Source organism: Labrus bergylta, chromosome 5 (assembly GCF_963930695.1).
Source record: "Labrus bergylta chromosome 5, fLabBer1.1, whole genome shotgun sequence".
NCBI classification, from domain to species: domain Eukaryota; kingdom Metazoa; phylum Chordata; class Actinopteri; order Labriformes; family Labridae; genus Labrus; species Labrus bergylta.
Genome location: NC_089199.1, coordinates 7,908,610 through 7,926,489, shown reverse-complemented (window position 1 = coordinate 7,926,489; position 17,880 = coordinate 7,908,610). Strand labels below are relative to the sequence as shown.

Below are 17,880 nucleotides of genomic sequence, written 5' to 3'. Positions count from 1 at the left end.
CAACCTCTTTCTGGATCACTACGGTTGATATGAGCTGAACTACAAACATGCGCTCTGCTGGCATTACAGGAGGGTTTCAAGTGCTTGGAGCTGACAGGAAGTATCATTTACTCCACCACCTTGAGAAGTATGGCATGAAGGCAACTTTCTTTGAAGATACGAATCATATTTAAAGGTAAAAGTACTATATTGGGCCCCATACCAAACATGGAAAAACAAGGCATTACAGCACAGGACAGATATAAGCCATGTCAAAGTCATGACCATTTAAATCTAAGAGGCTGCTCCTACTGTCCCTTCAAACCAGCGACCACCAGTACCCTTTTCAGATCTTAACGTCAAACTAGAGGTCATGTGGTGCAAGTCCTACATAGGTGGCATCAGTGTGCTTTCGTTCTGTATATTCATAGTGTAATTTGACTTTTTTGTGAGTTTTTTCTCCTTACATATGACACTGCACATGCCTGTCCGTTCTGGAAGAGGAATGTCTCCTTTGTTTTTATACTATTTTAATTTTTTGGCTTGTTTCTGATCCTAACAGACGATCAGGTTCCAATCTTGCACAGCCCTTTGAGGCAAATTTGTCCTACTATTTCTGCAACTATGAACCCTTTGAACATAGAGCAAGTTATTTTTGGACATAAATATCAGCATTATTTGAATGGATTTCTTCAACCTGAGCTCATAGTTAATATTTTAGACAACGACAAATCTGTTTTCAAGTGTTCAATTCTGCAAAAAAAGCCCAGTCACAATGCACCACCAGCCATATTAATCAATGCCTCCTGGGAAGGATTACTGATCTCTATGGAGACACAAAGTTCCTGTTTAATGATGTGTCAAAGCATGCAAGCTTGACCTCTCATAGCTGAAGCTTCCCAAGCAAAACTCTCTCCTCTACACTGATGATGGACATCAGAAATGAGTTTCCTGCCAATTTTCTGTATTGGAATGACACACATTTTGCTCTAGAATTAATGAATAGCATACTTTCTAAAAAATGTCTGCCACAAGAAGCTTTTGGTTCAGTCCTCAGGGGATTTGAACTTATTGTATTTCAATGTTATGCAACGAAAAAGACATTAAAGTGCAATTATAAATAAAAGTGCTACACAGAAATGCTTAAGCTTTATAATATTCCAATCACCCAGTTATTAATGTCATTTGGAATCATTACCAGATAGAAACTCAGTGGGAGCTTTAAATGAGTTACAGAAAGCTCATACATGCTGCACATAACTACAACTCTATACAGTAAGCACAAGGGACCTTTCCCCATTATATCGTTAGTGAGAAAGGAAAATGAATTTCATTGGCTGTCAAATCGTGGTAATGAAAAGTCGGATGCGTTGAGTTTCACGCAGCAGACTTTACAGACGGGGACTACTTTCCATCAAACTAAATATATACATCTCCTGTCCTGCTGTCTGCTGCTCTACATACCTCATTTGTAATATTCTGACAAAGGGGTGGGGGGAAGGGAGGGGTGCACAGACAGCTGACGCACCGCGGCGCAGCGCTGCGTGTCTCTGTGCGCATCTTCATTCCGGCTACAGGAGGAAAGGTGCGCACACTGCCTGTCCCATCCTCGGATAGAAGTCTCCACTGAACTTCAATTCAAACGACTTTTCTCGGTTACTTTTCTTTCAGTGACGGATTTTGTGCTTCACAACTGATATTTTGGAGGACTTTTGAATTTTACGCTGATACAAAAGTGTGAGGGACAGAGAACTCATGACGCTCATTATTGAGGCTACAATGTGCCGATGAAGACTATGGGTGTACTGAAGACTTAGTGAAGAGTTGCATGGAATAATTGCACAAGCAGAAGTTAACTGATGGAGTTTAAAAGCACTTTTTCTGTTTCCGTGTGAAGTTCCCTCAGTTCTTCAATGATGGACGACAGACACCCGTCGAGGACTTTCACACCTGACTCCGCAGCTTTCGCCAACACATGAAAGGAAGAACTATGTTTTGTCTGATGAAATCTCGGAGCTTATCGGACAGCAGCAGGGCTATGGGGATCAGGCATGGGACAAAAAGCCAACATCACTCCAAACCCACCTCGAAAATATTCTCCATTTTTATATTGCTGCTGCTCATCTTCACTCCCAGAGTGGACTCATCGTGGTGGTGAGTGAGATCATTGACATGGATTTGGTTTAAATGACAATTAATTATTTTAATACTTATAAAATAAATAGCCGCAGTGGTAGAAAAACAGTCTGAAAAACAGAACAAATAAATAACACAACCTAGAGGTCCTTGGTCCATTTTGACGATTCATGGGAAATACTGTTGTCATGAAGTCTAAAAACCTGATCAAACTTTACTCAAACTAAGTTCTGTACTCAAAACATCATCAAAAACTTTCATTTTGATTCTGTGAACAGTCACAAAATAATTACCTTATTTTATAGACAATGTAGTAAAATATCTGTAGTTCAATAACATGAAAAAATAAATTGATCATCACCTCTGCATGGGAATTTTTTTCTGCTGGTTGTTAATTTTGAAAACATCAATGAAGAGTGAGATGTTAAGCTCAGCAGCGTGTGTCATGTGTTTCATGTGTTTCATGTGTTTCATGAAGATTTATGGTGTTTGGGGGGGAATCTCCCCTATCCATCCATCTTGGCCAGAGTAAGTGGCAGGTGCAGGCACTGGTGCATGAATAAATGCTCCTTGATGATTTCTCTTGAGGTTTAAAACGCCCAGAGGTGGGGAAAAAAAAACACACACACAAGGGTGTGAGCACCATGCCCCCGCCCTCCCCCTCTCCTACCCACCTGAAAAAGGTGCTCTCATGTGTCAGGTCACACGTACAGAAATTGTTTTTAATGTGTACTTTATAATTAACTAACCACACTGAAGCATTTCATTGAATTATGGCCCTGCACTGCAAAACAATTACACTCTGTAAAACAGATGGATTTAGATTAAAAAAAATGCACCCTTTGTAAATAATGTTATGAATGGTAATTTCCCAAGAGAGCCAGTGCATATTTTATCTTATTTGCAATTGTGTAATCCCTTTTGTAGTGTTATGCAAATACATATTGAAAAAAAAGCAATTAGATCTGCGAGAATTTCTAGAGATACAGCGGGCATGAGAGGTTTGGAAGCTGTGTACAGATGAGTCCAACTTATTAAATACTGGTTTGTAATGTTCAAACCTATTTTTAACCACTGAGATGATTTAGATGAGCAGCACATATCTTTCTGTACAGGGACCGTCTTCCATCTCTCCCTCCCCCTCTCTCTCTCTCTATGTGTGTGTCCTCTTGGAGACAGTCAGGGGTCTTTTGGCACAGCCGGTATGTACAACGCACAATAAACACTAGTAGTGCTTCTGCTCTGCTTTACTGCACAGGCTGATAGTTGCAGTCAGAACGGGGTGGGGAACAGCCATAACGGGAGTGGAAACTGCCTGCTCCGTCCGTTTCTGTCTCGGTGGCCAGGCGACACAAATGTGGCTGCGATTAGGGACTATAATGATATCCGGATGGAGAGTGGAGCGTGCAGGCTTAGAGGGGGAGGGAGGAGAGGTGGGAGGGAGGCGAGGTGGGAGGGAAAGGCCTGAGCGGTCACTTGCACTGTAGATGACTGTCCTCATGTCCTGTTGATAAGAGGCCCCCCACTGTCACAATAGCAGCAGCATGTGATCCGCCCTTTTAAGAGTTGCTCCAAAGTTAGGGATTATGTGTGAATAGAGCAGGAGGCAAAGGCCCGTCACAGGGAACAAGTGGTTTTTCACTGAACGGGAGGAATTTAATAATCTCTTCCACATCCTGAATTTATGCCCCCTTTCACACATGTACTCCTGACAATTTCAGGATATTCAGTTCCAGAAAATTTTCAAGAATTTATTTCACAGCAGAAGATTGGCAGTGTCTGACGTGCTCTTAGAACTTGAAATACTAGTGGCGCTGATGGCATAGCTGTTACGTTGTACCTCATGTACGGAGTTTATTCCTTCAAGTGGGCGGCCTGGGTTCAAGTCCAACATATGGCTCCTTACCCGCATATCATTCCTCATTCCCTCACCCTGACTTTTTACTCTATCCACTGTCCTGTATCTTAATAAAGGCAAAAAGCCTAACAAATAAAAAAAAAAGAAAGAACTTGAAATACTCTATTTTGTTTTGGTGGTGGTGGTGTTAAGTGGGGGGCACCTGGGTAGGACATGCAGGGGAATGAGGAAGAGGCATCTGTTTATGTCTTTGTACTATCTATTGATTCTGCAACAGTAATGTTAGTGTCCCAGTTTGTAGTTCACAGTGTGATACTGCATTGCAGTAGCATACACACTCTCAGACATGCACACACACAGCACTGTTCTGCCTCACCTGCTCCGCTGCTTTGCAGTGCCTCCGTTACTACTGAGGCCTGCACAGCAATGGGACGACTTGGTCACACCAACAATCATTACAGGGATGTAAATATTGCACCTTGAACTGGCAATATGACAAGGGCGAGTGTAAAAGTCATCAACCCATCCACTATTTCATGGAAAATGTTCCTATACCTGCTGTGTTCACACATCTGGTCACCCCCACTTTACAGACATGTTATGTAGGGGCTGGCAAGGAAACAACTGTATTAAGTTGAGGTGAGCAGATTTGGACATTTTGTTTTCACATAATGCTACCCTCCCTGACCAAGCTGGAACAATTTCAGGTGTGCAGTGTATTTGTTTAATAGGCTCAATGGTCTTAAGTAGACAGAAACTTTTGACTATTGGATGGTGGGCAAACTAATAGAAATCGAATCATCAGTCTTGAACAGAAGGAACAGTTTGAACATATGGAAAATATACTGGCTTCCCCATTTCCTTTTTTTGTTGAGAGTTGAGAGAAGACTGACACATTGCGCTTGTCTTAACCAAACATGAAGCTACACAACAGCTACTTATCCTAGCCTGGATCTGTCCAAACATGACATATTCTCCCTAATGTCATCTATGAGGCACAACAACGCATTGTGAGATGCATTCTTAGTTTCTACCATATGTATGAATAACAACTAGTTGATATTTTGATACTTATAATGTTTGGTGCAATTCAACATGGTAAAACAAATGTGAAAAGTTAGGTTCAGAAATGAAATCGTCAAAACATTTTCTCTTGGTAAAATGTAACAGATTGTGTGATATGGGTAAATAACATCGTCTGAAATCGATTGCAGGTTCCTGAATTAAATCAAAGCAAAATGGTATCATGGCAGACTTTGTGATATCAGCAGGACTTTGAAATGTTTAAGTAAATGAAGGCAAGAAATCCTCCAAAAATGTGACATGGACTTCTTTGCAAATGGTTTGCTGTCTTTACAGCTGCACTTAATATATATTGTCCAGACCAGGTGTGGTTTCTTGAATGTTTCCAACTACAATTGGCTTGTAATTATGAGTAAAAGTGCAGTATGTCCCATTTGATAAGAGGACCTAAAAAGCATAACATTAGCAAAATAGCTGCAAGGCAATCATAGCCTACACTTAAAGTTAAAGAAGTCAAGTATAAAAACATACACATTTGATAAAGCTACTTTTTAGGTAAGGGTGAAAAGTTTTGCACTTGGTGAATATGTAATGAAAAAAGCTGAGATAACCATGAAGAAATAATTATGACATCACTAAGGCTTTTTTTCTCAGATTTGGCAAACCTCCTCCAGAGCCAGCAATTTACTGCAACACTAAGAATCTCTCTTAAAGACTTATGATGAACATAAACTTTGTGTACAACTGGGAAAATGCTCCTTCATTTTTATCTTGATTTATTTTGTGTTTAATCTGTGTCTGCAGGTACATCGGGGCGCTGGGAGCTCGGGTGATTTGCGACAACATTCCCGGCCTGGTGAACAAGCAGCGACAACTGTGCCAGCGACACCCGGACCTGATGCAGTCCATTGGCGAGGGAGCCAAAGAGTGGATTAAAGAGTGCCAGCACCAGTTCAGACACCACCGCTGGAACTGCAGCACGCTGGAGCGGGACCGCACCGTGTTTGGCCGGGTGATGCTGCGAGGTGAGTGAGCACACATGGGAGAGGGGTTTCTATCTGTGTGCTTGTGCGTGACAGTGGTTGTTTATGTCGATGACAATCAAGTTAATCATCCTCGTAAATGTCTCTGCCGCTGCCAGATAAGCAGAGAATTAATAGGTGTCTTATAAAACCAACTTTGCTCTAGAGTACAAACAGAAAGAGAAAGGGCTGTAGCTTTTTTTTTTTTTTTACCTTCTCAGGAATGAGATTGGGAAAGTGGATGTTCCCCGAAAATAAGTAGCAGATCACCATACTAGTGATGTATAAACAGTAATACAGAGATGTAAATATTTGGGTAGATGTTTCTGGCAGCCAGACAAAGCTTTACTCCCTGACATATCGCCTGTGTTCTGCTTCATTGCGTGAGCAAGAAGGAGGACAAGAGGTGGGTGGGAAAGCCAGACCAAATAACCCCAGAAAATCTCCTCTTGTCTGAAATGAAAACACAGCCCAGTGACAGAGAAAGCTGCCAACTGTGCAAATTAAAAAAGGTGAAAGGAGAGTCGGCTGGAGTGTGATGTTATAGCTGACATGCTGCTTCCTCTGTCCGGACCATCCACCATAAATACACTGATTCCTCTGCTGCTTTGTTGAAGAGCAGAAACACACAACACAGAAAGTCAATTGCTGCACTGATTAAGCCTATATACTTAAAGCAATGTTCTTCTTTTTGAGCACTCAGGTAGTCGTGAGGCAGCGTTCGTGTACGCCATCTCTTCGGCCGGAGTGGTCTACGCCATCACCAGGGCCTGCAGTCAGGGGGAGCTAAAGATCTGCAGCTGTGACGGCCACAAGCGAGGCCAACACAGTGACGACAGGGGAACCTTCGACTGGGGCGGATGCAGCGACAACATCAACTACGGCATTAGGTTTGCCAAGGCCTTTGTGGACGCCCGAGAGAGGATGGGAAAAGACCCTCGTGCATTGATGAACCTGCACAACAATCGCTGCGGTCGGATGGTAAGAAGAAGCTTCACAGCTCTTTCTAGAAAGACATTTTCTTTTGGCCATCCCTGACATTGGCTTGTCTTGGATGATTGTACTGTAGGAAATCTTGCAAAAGTGCGTTTTAATAGTATAGATGGCAAACGTCTTCCTTAATGTTGAAATAGCAGTTAAAGTTGTCCATGTTTTTTTCCAGAGGTTTCCATACAGTATGCATTAAGCACAATTTTAAAGTCCTCAATTAAGAATCATTGCTTATAGAGTTAAGCAAGTTTTAGTTAGTTTTAGTTAAGTTTTTAACAGCTCGTATCTTCTGTCAGGTAATATTTCAATTAGTTCTGCAAAATACAAATATTTCCATATTCAATAAATGACAATATATGTTATTGATTATGAGGATTATGTTTCACTTCACTCTTAGCTTATTAATTATTTGGTCACTAAAATCTCAAAAGATCACTGACAAATGTTTTCTCTGTATTTTTCCAACTTTTAATCAAAAGTCTTACTTTGTCCCACCATCAATCAAGAGTTCAACATTATCCAGACGCTCTTGAAAACTGATTGGTCAGTTGATCGATTACGATTGACGTTTGGGCCAAGTGTTCATTGTTTATGTTACCAACGTTACAGGAGCTTAAAGAGAAGAACAATATGATATCATTCTGCTTTCCTGTCAAGTTAAAAGTCCTATCAACAAGTAATAAAATGAGATCAAATTCAACAGCAGGTTTAACACTGATGAGCTTGTTTTACAAAAAGTACAACATAACATCAGAACATAATGTGCCAACAGGACTGATCATACCTAGATCGTGCTATTGGCAGCATCATAGGCTTAACACCTCGTCACCTTTGACTTGTGCTGCAGGCAGTGAAGCGCTTTATGAAGCTGGAGTGCAAGTGTCACGGGGTCAGCGGCTCCTGTTCTCTGAGAACCTGCTGGCTGGCTATGTCTGACTTCAGGCGGACTGGAGACTACCTCCGTAAGAAGTACAACACAGCCACTGAGGTGACCGTGAACCAGGACAGGATGGGCTTCATGGTGGCTGACAAGGACTTCAAGGGAAGCACCAAGAATGAGTTGGTTTATGACGAGAACTCTCCAGATTATTGTCTCATGGACCGCTCAGCAGGTGAGTGAATGAAAGAATATACAATCCTGATGTATTTAGGCCATGCAAGGGTTTTGAGATAGATGCAGATTTGACTGCTCTAGTTAGACAAGATAGCTGGATATCTGGTTAACTTCAGGAGCTACTGTCATCCATATAAATAATTAATTTTTTATCACAGTACTTGTTATCCACACAAAAATATCTCAATGAAAAAAAAGTTGTTTGTCATTTTTACTAAGTACATGGATTATGATCTTGGACACCAAAGCAAAGTAAAATATTTCAAAATGACTTCATGTACATTTTATACAGAATATGTGTCAGTGAAACATTTTCAATTATTCTGAACCTTGCCGAGCATATTTTAGCTTGTGTTAAATAATGTTGATTCTCAGTGTAAAATCTTGCAATGCTAAAATTTCAAATTTCTGGTTCAATTTTTAGCAGGTGTTTGGCGCTATGTGGGTTTCAACAACATCTCTGATAGTCCGAGACTTTTAAACTGAAGGCTTACATTCCTTCACAGCTTAAAATTCAATGATTTGACCTTTAACATCTCCTTAAATTCCTAGTGTTTGCTTTTCCTGTTAAGCTCTGTCCCTGTCCTCCAATCCAGCTCCTTTAGTAGAGCGTGAACGAGTTCACTGGCTCAGTAGGAAAGATAGAGTGCACATGAGCAGGAGAGGACATGAAGTTATCAGATTCTGCCACTCTGCCCTGTTGCTGGTTGACAACTGAGGGTTAATGAAGGTGTGTTTCTTCAAAGGAAAAGCTGTCTTTTCTTGTTAAAAGGTGATCTTAAAATAAGCTTATGACCCTCCTCGCCACTAATCTCCATTGTATTGGAATTCACAGCCTTGGGATACATGCAGGCTTATTTTTCAAATCCTTCCTTTGGTCAGTATTAAGCTCCACTCCCAAGAGCCTGAGGGGAATAACTGCTCTTATCCTTTTCTCTTTACTTCGGGGATGCTCTGTTATTAGACCTGGTACCTGATCTTGGGCCTAGAATTAACACCTGAGAACATGGACACTATTGTGTTGGGCTCTGAGACTATTTAGTAGGCCTGTCGGGAAGCCAATGCCTAGCTGAAGAGTGTGGGAAAAGGGATACTTTGCTGTGGAAATTACAGTGACAGTTTTTAGCATCAAATGATCTTTTGTACACAAGGTCAAATGCCAGAGTTAGCAGTTCCTGACATATATAGTATCTGTATTTAGAAAATAGCTGAAATGTCTCTGACCGTCGGTAACGAGTCATTAATAGAAAAAAAGAAATGGAGTTTAGAGGTGGGAAAAAATATTGTTTCTTGTAAAAAAATCAAGCTTTTCATCTTCTGAGATTTAAATAGAATCATAACTTCCAAAAATCGATTATTTTTTTGGATAATCAGTCACTCCTGCTAAGTGCTAATGCCACCTCTTTAACTCAGTAGAAGGCCAAATGGAGCAGCAAGAAATTCAGCCAGTCTCACAGATGACAGTAGTAGATCCTGAAGTATGAACTAATTCAAGAATAGACCATGAACCGTTTCGAATCAAAAATAGATTCTGATTCGTAGGGTAACCCCAAGAAGCCAAATCCAATCCAATTGTGAGACACTCAAAGATTCCCAGTTTTAAGGGAGTTGGTCCTGAGTCCCCACAGCAGCTGTGTGCACCATTTTTCCTCTGCGCCGTGGTTTTGCTCTGTCCAATGGCATGTGCCCTGGGTGGCAGGTACCTGGGGCCATCCAGGCACTCTGTAGGAAGTAAACGTGAGGGGAGGATGTGAACTAAGGGAGCTCAAGGGGAGTGTGTAGTAAGCTAAAGAGAAAGTCTCAATTTTCTATATGAACTAAATGTATTGATAAAATGTACCATGCAGCCCCAACAGATCATGTAGTGTCAGCAGTTAGTCTGTGTAAAGATGGGTGTTGTAAGAGAGCAATAATACCTACAGTATATCGATACAAATACAGCAATACTGCTTATCGAAACTGTATCTTATGTTTATAACTCTTTATGATTGAAAAACATAGATGTGACAAAAGAGCTTTAACTGTTCATATCATATATTTCTCAGCAAAATGTGTTATTGCTGCTTGACTGATGTCTTGGGAATTGTTAGGAACATAAGATGTGTTTCAACCAACAGTTAACCGTGTCCTGAGTTTATGACTTTAGTCAGTGTAATCTCTCCTCTTTTGGAGCTACATCATAGTACAACCAGAAATGCACAAATAGCAGCATGATTGGCTGTAAACTTCACAAAGCAGGTCACTAAACTATCTTTGATTGAAGCCATAATAAGGGTGGGCGGTACTCCAGTCTATTTGCTTCTTTGATGCTCTCCGTTTGGCTAAACCTGCTATACCACTTTTGAAGCCGTCAGAGATAACATTTCATTACATTCTAACCCGCCTTGCTGCTTTGTAATTGGGTTAAATGCAGGTAGAAATTAAACTTTCATGGTCAGGCAGCTTTAGGACAAAGTGTTGTGATAACTTTGTTGTCATTTATCATCTACATGAAAAAAAAACTAAAATATAAGCTAATAATTCCCGGATGCAGCTTACATTGACATTATTCATTAAAATACAAGATTTCATATTTTTCCATTCCAGAAAAAAAAGATGTAATCTCCCTAACAATATTCTATTAATTTTCTGTACAGGCTCTTTGGGAACAGCGGGCAGAGTGTGCAACAAGTCCTCCAGAGGAACAGATGGCTGTGAGGTCATGTGCTGTGGGCGGGGCTACGACACCATGCGTGTCAAACGTGTCACCAAGTGTGAGTGCAAGTTCAAGTGGTGCTGCGCTGTGGAGTGCCAATACTGTGAGGACATGGTGGACATTCACACCTGCAAGCCCCATAAGCGACCTGATTGGCTGGACGTGACCTAAGAAGGAGACCTGACCTATCACAGTTTCCACTGACCATTAACCTGCGCACTAATTTTATTAAAAGATATGTAATTGGGATCTATTAACTGTAATACCTCTGGCTTACGATCTTTCGACACTTCCTGGAACTGAAACTTCACAGACCTTGAGGCTCAACTGGAAATTAGAACCAGTTACTGATAATGTGCTGCTTTAAAAACTGTTTCCAAGAACCACTTCTCCAAACTTTTTAAAGACATTCTTAAAACCTTTATGTACCACTGGTTGATGCAAATATATGAGATAATATCTGCTTGTTTTGCAATATATTAAAAAGGTGTGAGCACATGACATAGCGCAAATTGTTGACAATTTTTATAGCAATATTTAGTCTGGAGAGACATAAAGAAAGACGAGAGACCCTTCACACTATTGTAGAAGCATTGACATTTTAATATGCAAAATGATATGAAGTCATTCTATGTTACTGTGAGAAAATCTTCCACATACAAAAGACAGCTGCTGCTGCTGATGAGTGCATCTATGAAGAACTCACACAAAGTCAGAGGGTGTTTATGAAAATATGAACAAAAGCAGACAATCACACTGTGAACCAAGCGAAAACCACTGACAAGAGCAACAAGCAAAGCAAAGACAAGTTCAGACTTTTAGCTAAAGTGGCAGCACTTTCAGCTCAACACAATGAACTCTGGAAGGTTTTTTTTGTGAGACAAAAAGGAAACTCTAAGAGATGAATATGAAGCTTCACATGGATCATGAGCTGTTTTCATACAGTATCTAACAGTTTTTTTAAAGTCTGTAATTGTTCCAAAACATTCTGACTGTGTTGCCTTAAAGGAAATGTGAGTTCTACCTCTGGTTCTCCTTTGTTTCAGTGTTACACTTACTCACATCCTACAGTCCTTGCATTCATCAAAAAAACTGCAGCTACCAAAAAAAGGTATTTAGTAAAAAAAACTATTTTCTGCAACCTACCACAGTTTTTCAGCAAAACGCTGAGTAGGCCAACCACATGCGCCTATACTGTGATTCCATTGTTCACCTGATGGTCATACAGAACCCCTAAAGTCAAGCGAGAAAAAACAAACAATCTGGTGATCCCTTTCCTCCCCTCAGTTTTTGTCTTCAGCTGCCAAAATCCATTAACGACCCAAATTAGATCATCTTTTAGATCTTATATCATTGGAACCTTAAACAATCGACCCACAGTTTTTCTCTGGTTGCACTTGTTTTGGTATTTATCCAGTCCTTTTAACCTTTTTTGATGGCAGTCAACTCTAGAACACCTCGTCCTTAGATGCTGAAGGCTATGGAAATATATTTTTTTAAACTTAATAATGCTACAATACCATACTAGTTTGTACCCATCCCCTCAATCTATATACAAGTTTTTAAGGTTTTAAAGCTACGGACGGCTGCTGATATGTTTCATCGATTACAAGATATTGTGCCCAATGTTTCCAATAAAATCCCTTCATGATGGTCAGGTAGGGGTTTGTTTCTTCTAAAACTGGGTGCTGGTTGGTCTCAGTTGTTGAACTGCAACTTTAAAAAAAACGTCTGGTTTTGATACCAGTAAGTGATGCAGTTGCATGAGGCTCATATTTAATTAGCATCATCTTAATTACTGCCACATTCAGCAGACAACAGCTGTGTCAACAGTTCACACTGGTGACAACAACGTAATGTGACTACCCTTTAATACGAAGGCCTTACAGAGTGCGTGATAAAAGTGAGTTATATGCTGCTATGTTTTCATACAACCTAACAAACTGAACAGCAAGATATGTACAAAGCTGCATATTGTAATTGTACAGAAGGTGATAATAAAATAAAAGGTTCCTGTTCATGAGAGCTTAAATATGTATGAAGTTCTGTTGTTGTTTTTAAACCAGTCATGATTATAAACACTGTGTTTCCAACGTATGTGTTTGGTTGTATCTAAATGTATGTAGATTTTCTAATCATTTTGTCAGACAAATCACTGACTCGTGCAACTTTCAGTGCTCACATTTGCTGGCGCTGGAGGTTTGATTTGTGAGAAGTGAAGTATTTTGTGAAACCTGGCCAAGAAGACATTGCAGAATAAGCAGTGAGGTAGCAAAAGACCCTGAATTTAGCTTTGAAACATCTGGTAGTGTGGCCCGACATCACGTTAGGCCGTTGGAGACACAGCCCTCCAAGGGATTTATAGATCTAAATGAATCTGACAACAAGCTGTGGATGCTGAGAGTCAACAAATTTTTTCACGTCCACGTAATGAGAAGGGGAGCCAAAGTAGAGTGCTTTGTACGAGGCCAAGTGACACACCATGTCAAACGTTCACAAGTCAAAAGTTAATTGCGAACAAAAGAGGCTGTTTTAAATGTAAATGAGGAGCACCATGGCCATGTTTTCTTTAAGATTAGAAAGGTGAGAGCTGTTCACACACGATGGGGGCCAACCTAAGCCTTAGCTGCTCCAAGCCTGAAAAAATTATATTTAAATTCCCTAGTTGTACAGAGTATAATAAAGCACAACACCCACACTTTCTGTCTGTTATGTGATGCCTAAATCCACATTTGAAACCACTCAACCCCACACTAATCTGTGCATTGGAATCAAATGGTTAAGGGTGAATGTTGTCATATGTTCAGCTGAATCTATTTACAACGCTGACATGACCTTAAAATAGTTACACTTCAACAAAATAATCTTGTAATAATACATGTATATGCAATACAACGCACTTTTCGTTTAAAACAAATCTCAATGTGCTGTCATGTCTCATTAACAGGTTGGATTTGTCTGTTAAGGCTTGGTGCCACATGGTCAATTTAATATTCGGCCATTGTTTGTTGAAACAGTGTGCTAGTTTTTCTTCCTGTCCAGGGATATTCTCCCCTTGAAAGGGGAAACAGGTCATAAAATACCTTACTGGCTCTATATTAAACCTTGATAATCCACCGTCTGTCACTCCCATTAAAGGTCTTCCGTTCTCTACAAATGTATGTCTCTTCTGTTTTAGCCCTTTTTCCTTAGGGTGAGGGTACTGATAACATTAATGGAGAGAGTTTACTGAAAGTTCCTCATTTTTCAAATTAATGTCCATGTTCAAAATTACTTAAAAACAAGTGCAGATAATTAACGGATTAACGGACGTGTGCCCAGCTCTGAAATGTAATACTGTTTCAATACAGAGCATGAACTGATGTGCTGCACAGAGAGTTTATAGCTATTGCTAAATTGTCCCTAGTTGGGGACAATTCTCGCGTCTTACATGTGAAGTAATCCAAAAAATATTTTACTGAAAAATCTAAACTGATTGGCACAAGGTGGGCTTTGAAAGAAATGAAGTAGAGACTTCTTATCCAAATAGAATCTTATAAGAATGGTACAACAGGATTTTTCTTGGTACATTAACGTCAAACAATTAGCTTTGTTTCTCCCCTAGAGAGAAGATAAATAACACCATGCTGATCTTCAAAGCTGTCATAGTATCAGTTATCCTTTGTCCCCCCACAGAGTGTGATCCAGTAAAAATAACAGGAGCTGCATTGTAGGCATTCCCTGCCATCAAAGTGATATCAAATGGGCATCTCAATGTAACAACATTTCAAAACTAAATTTGGCCTGAGGGACAGACTAACAGTGTGGTCCACATGGATGCTTCACATTCAGGAAACCAGAGTAGAGGGATGTTGTAATCCATGCTTACAATTTGTAATGAGTCAAACACAATACAGTGGTGTGTCAGTTATGTACTAAACATGGTCAGCATTATCCTTCAACTTGTCCGACAAGACCTCCAATCCAAAACACTGCACTACACCTAATTACATGATTAATATGTATGATGTACAGCATTGTGTTGATGTGCTTACATTGTGAAATTGTTGCTCTCCAGGCTATTTAGGGAAGTTGTTGAAAATGTTTGGCAGAACGGTCTGAGTGGTTTCTCTGTTGTTCTTGGAAAAGAGGGTGGCCCTTAAGACCTTATCGGCTGTAATTAAGAGCTTTTGCGGACATAAAATTGGACTTGACTATGGCTGATGTAGTTCAGTGCATTAACTTTCCTTGCCAAGTGACATCATACCCATTTTTAACTCAGAGAAGTGTAAAATCAAACTACAAATCTTAAATATAGTATGTTGCTCTAATACTAAAGTCCCGAAAACTAAATTGTTTTACAGCATAAACCTTCATGCTAGCTCCACACTCTTGGCGCATGCAGTCATACAACAAATACGTCTGAGTGGAGTTAAAAGATAGTCAAACATCAGCAGTCTACACACCCCAATCCTGGTGGGGGTAATTAAACAACAAACAAAGAAGAAGCATACACAACAAAAAACAAACACAATAAGAGTAACATATGGTTGCAAGGTGAGCCTCTGGATGTGAAAGCAGAGAGGATCAAAGACATCACTGAAGCTAATACATTTTAAGGCTATGCGCGCATACAGATGTAGAGGATCCTGGCTTCTATTTATTATAAGTGCTGAAACCTTGTTACAATGTCCCATCCATGTGCCACTCCAAAATAATATATAATACATTTCTCCTTAAGGTATGTATTTTAATGTGTTTTATATCAGCCTATTGTATTGTATTTATTCTATATTTTCAAATTGAAGATGTTATTCATTCTTGTGTTTCTGCTTTTCTTGTATCAGTTAGTTTTGATTTCCTCTGTTTTGTTTTAATGTACAAGCTGTACCACTACCAACTATCCCAGGTAGTTCTAAATGACACTAGATGAAAGAAAAAAACATGTATTACTGTCTGTTCTAAATAAATTAGAGGAACCTTTAAATACACATCCAGGAGTTTGTTGTTGCTTTTTTCCTGTTGAACCAAACTTGTACCTCAATGTGAACATAATATTGAGGTACAAACTGAGCTGTGAACTCTGAGCCACACCCCTATAATTAGCATTAAATGTGATAGGCCTAGTTAATCATAAACCATTACAGCAATAAAGCATAGGCTACTGCGGTTAACACAATGCTTATTTCACTCCCCTATATGAATTTTATTTTGCAAGCAAAAGTCTAATGTTAATCCTGGTGTAGTTCCATACAATACTGTTGAAAAGATAGTTCAGGCCAAAACAACTGTAGTCGATGAGATATGCCACACAAAAATCAGCTGCATCATTCTACGTAAGCACTCAAGCACAATTTCTTTTTACCACAAGCAACATAAATTACTGGCCCAAACAAAACTCAAAAATAACCTGTGGTACTTCAAAGCAGCGTTACAGAAAAAAAAAACACACAGCCAGCAGTTTTAGCAGTGGCACAATTCATCAATATAATGATGAAATGATGAATAATTGCCAAGCACAAAAATGGCCACAAAGACATTACAAAAGAGAAGCAGTTTAGCATGTAAAAAAAACAGCTTAAAAAAAATCAAAATCATGGGAAATTCCTGCCATGGGTTCATCACCTGACCCACTCTGACACCACACTCTGGTATACAACTTCCGGTGTATAATGGTGGTTCGGCCAGATCACTTACCTGAACTACGGGGATGTTTATTTTCGGCAGGAGTAGCACTTTCACTCGATCAATTTTGCCAACTTTTTGCCACGTTAAACCCCAGAGAAAGATGCGAAAGTTGGCAGGTAAGCTTTTTAATTAAACACAGAAAAGGCAGCAGAAGGTACTGTGGTGTTAATAGTGACTTGTTTCAGAAGTGAAGTTAACAAGGGAGGAGTGTAGCAGACATTGCAGGGGTGCGTTAGATTTGTTCGTCAGCCATACGTAAGTCACATGATTACCTGAACCACAGACTGTTTATAAAATACTGACACACAGACCAAGATTGTTTTTGTTATTCTTATTCATCACGTTGGATAAACGAAAACGGCGTAGGCCAATGTTTAATTAAAAAAAAGGTCAAATGCACGTTTTTTTTTCCAGTTGAAGTGGTTCAGATATGATGGCCAAATCATTTGAGAGGAGGAAAAAAAGTCTGTTGACTGCTGTCTTCCTACTTACTCAATGTGTGGGCATCAGAAAGTGCAAACAGGCTACTGAAGGAAGAGTAAGTCTGGTATTGTAATTTCCTAATTATTTTGAAAGCTTGAGATAACAAAGCTAATTTTCTTGTGATAACTGGTTAATTTATCTCAAGAAAAAAAATGGTTTCATTTGAAGAGATGTGAGGTAATTTATCAAGTTGAAACAATTGTTTCTTAAGATAATTGTATAATTATAGATAACTCACAAATGAGTGTCTGGTTCAGTTGATTATTTCAACGGAGACCACAATCAAGACTGTCAGGGGAGAGCAGTCTGATTCTTTAATTAACATTTTCTGATGGTTAAGTCTACTCCTGATCTGTCTGGAGATTAAAGGCTTGCTTTTGCAAGATATTGAAATATGACCAATGATCTTGAGAAAAGAGGGACAGATAACTAATAGCGAGCACTTCGATTCTTGGCTTAGGTAAAAAAAAAAAAAACAATCCAATGAGCTACTGTAGCCTATAGCTCACATTTTCCCAATTAAAAAAAATATTTTACACCAAATTTTCACAGAAGGATCTATTTGTACAAACTAAAACAGACCCATGGATAGACGTGAACACATGCATGTGGACAGTTTTTTTTTTTTTTTAATACTGCAGGCACATGTTTGACCCTTAAAGAAATCTGGTTATCAACTAGAAGAGTCATATTTGAGTACTGGTGAGCTATATGGAAGAGCAGCAGGTTTTAGCACACTTCATAAAAGTCAAGTCAAGACTGCGTCTGAAGAGTGTCTGTGTAGGACGCTATTTACTTTCCATCACATAAATGTGCCCTGTCTACTTGTACCTACTCTACAGGCTATGGTTCCTATATACTGTAATGTGCTACTTCTGTGTTCTTTCTTTTTGTTATGTTCCCTTGACTTTGA

At 39.6% G+C, this 17,880-nt stretch overlaps 1 protein-coding gene across 1 annotated transcript; it reads left to right on the top strand.

Annotated features, from left to right (window-relative positions):
* Positions 1 to 1,538: 1,538 nt before the first annotated feature.
* On the top strand, positions 1,539 to 12,849 carry wnt2ba (wingless-type MMTV integration site family, member 2Ba). Its single transcript, XM_020651654.3, has 5 exons — positions 1,539 to 2,133; positions 5,801 to 6,021; positions 6,722 to 6,999; positions 7,856 to 8,120; positions 10,759 to 12,849. Exons 1-5 carry the CDS (start codon positions 1,955 to 1,957, stop codon positions 10,986 to 10,988), a joined length of 1,173 nt encoding a protein of 390 aa, XP_020507310.1. The 5' UTR covers positions 1,539 to 1,954; the 3' UTR covers positions 10,989 to 12,849.
* The last annotated feature ends 5,031 nt before the right edge of the window (positions 12,850 to 17,880 follow it).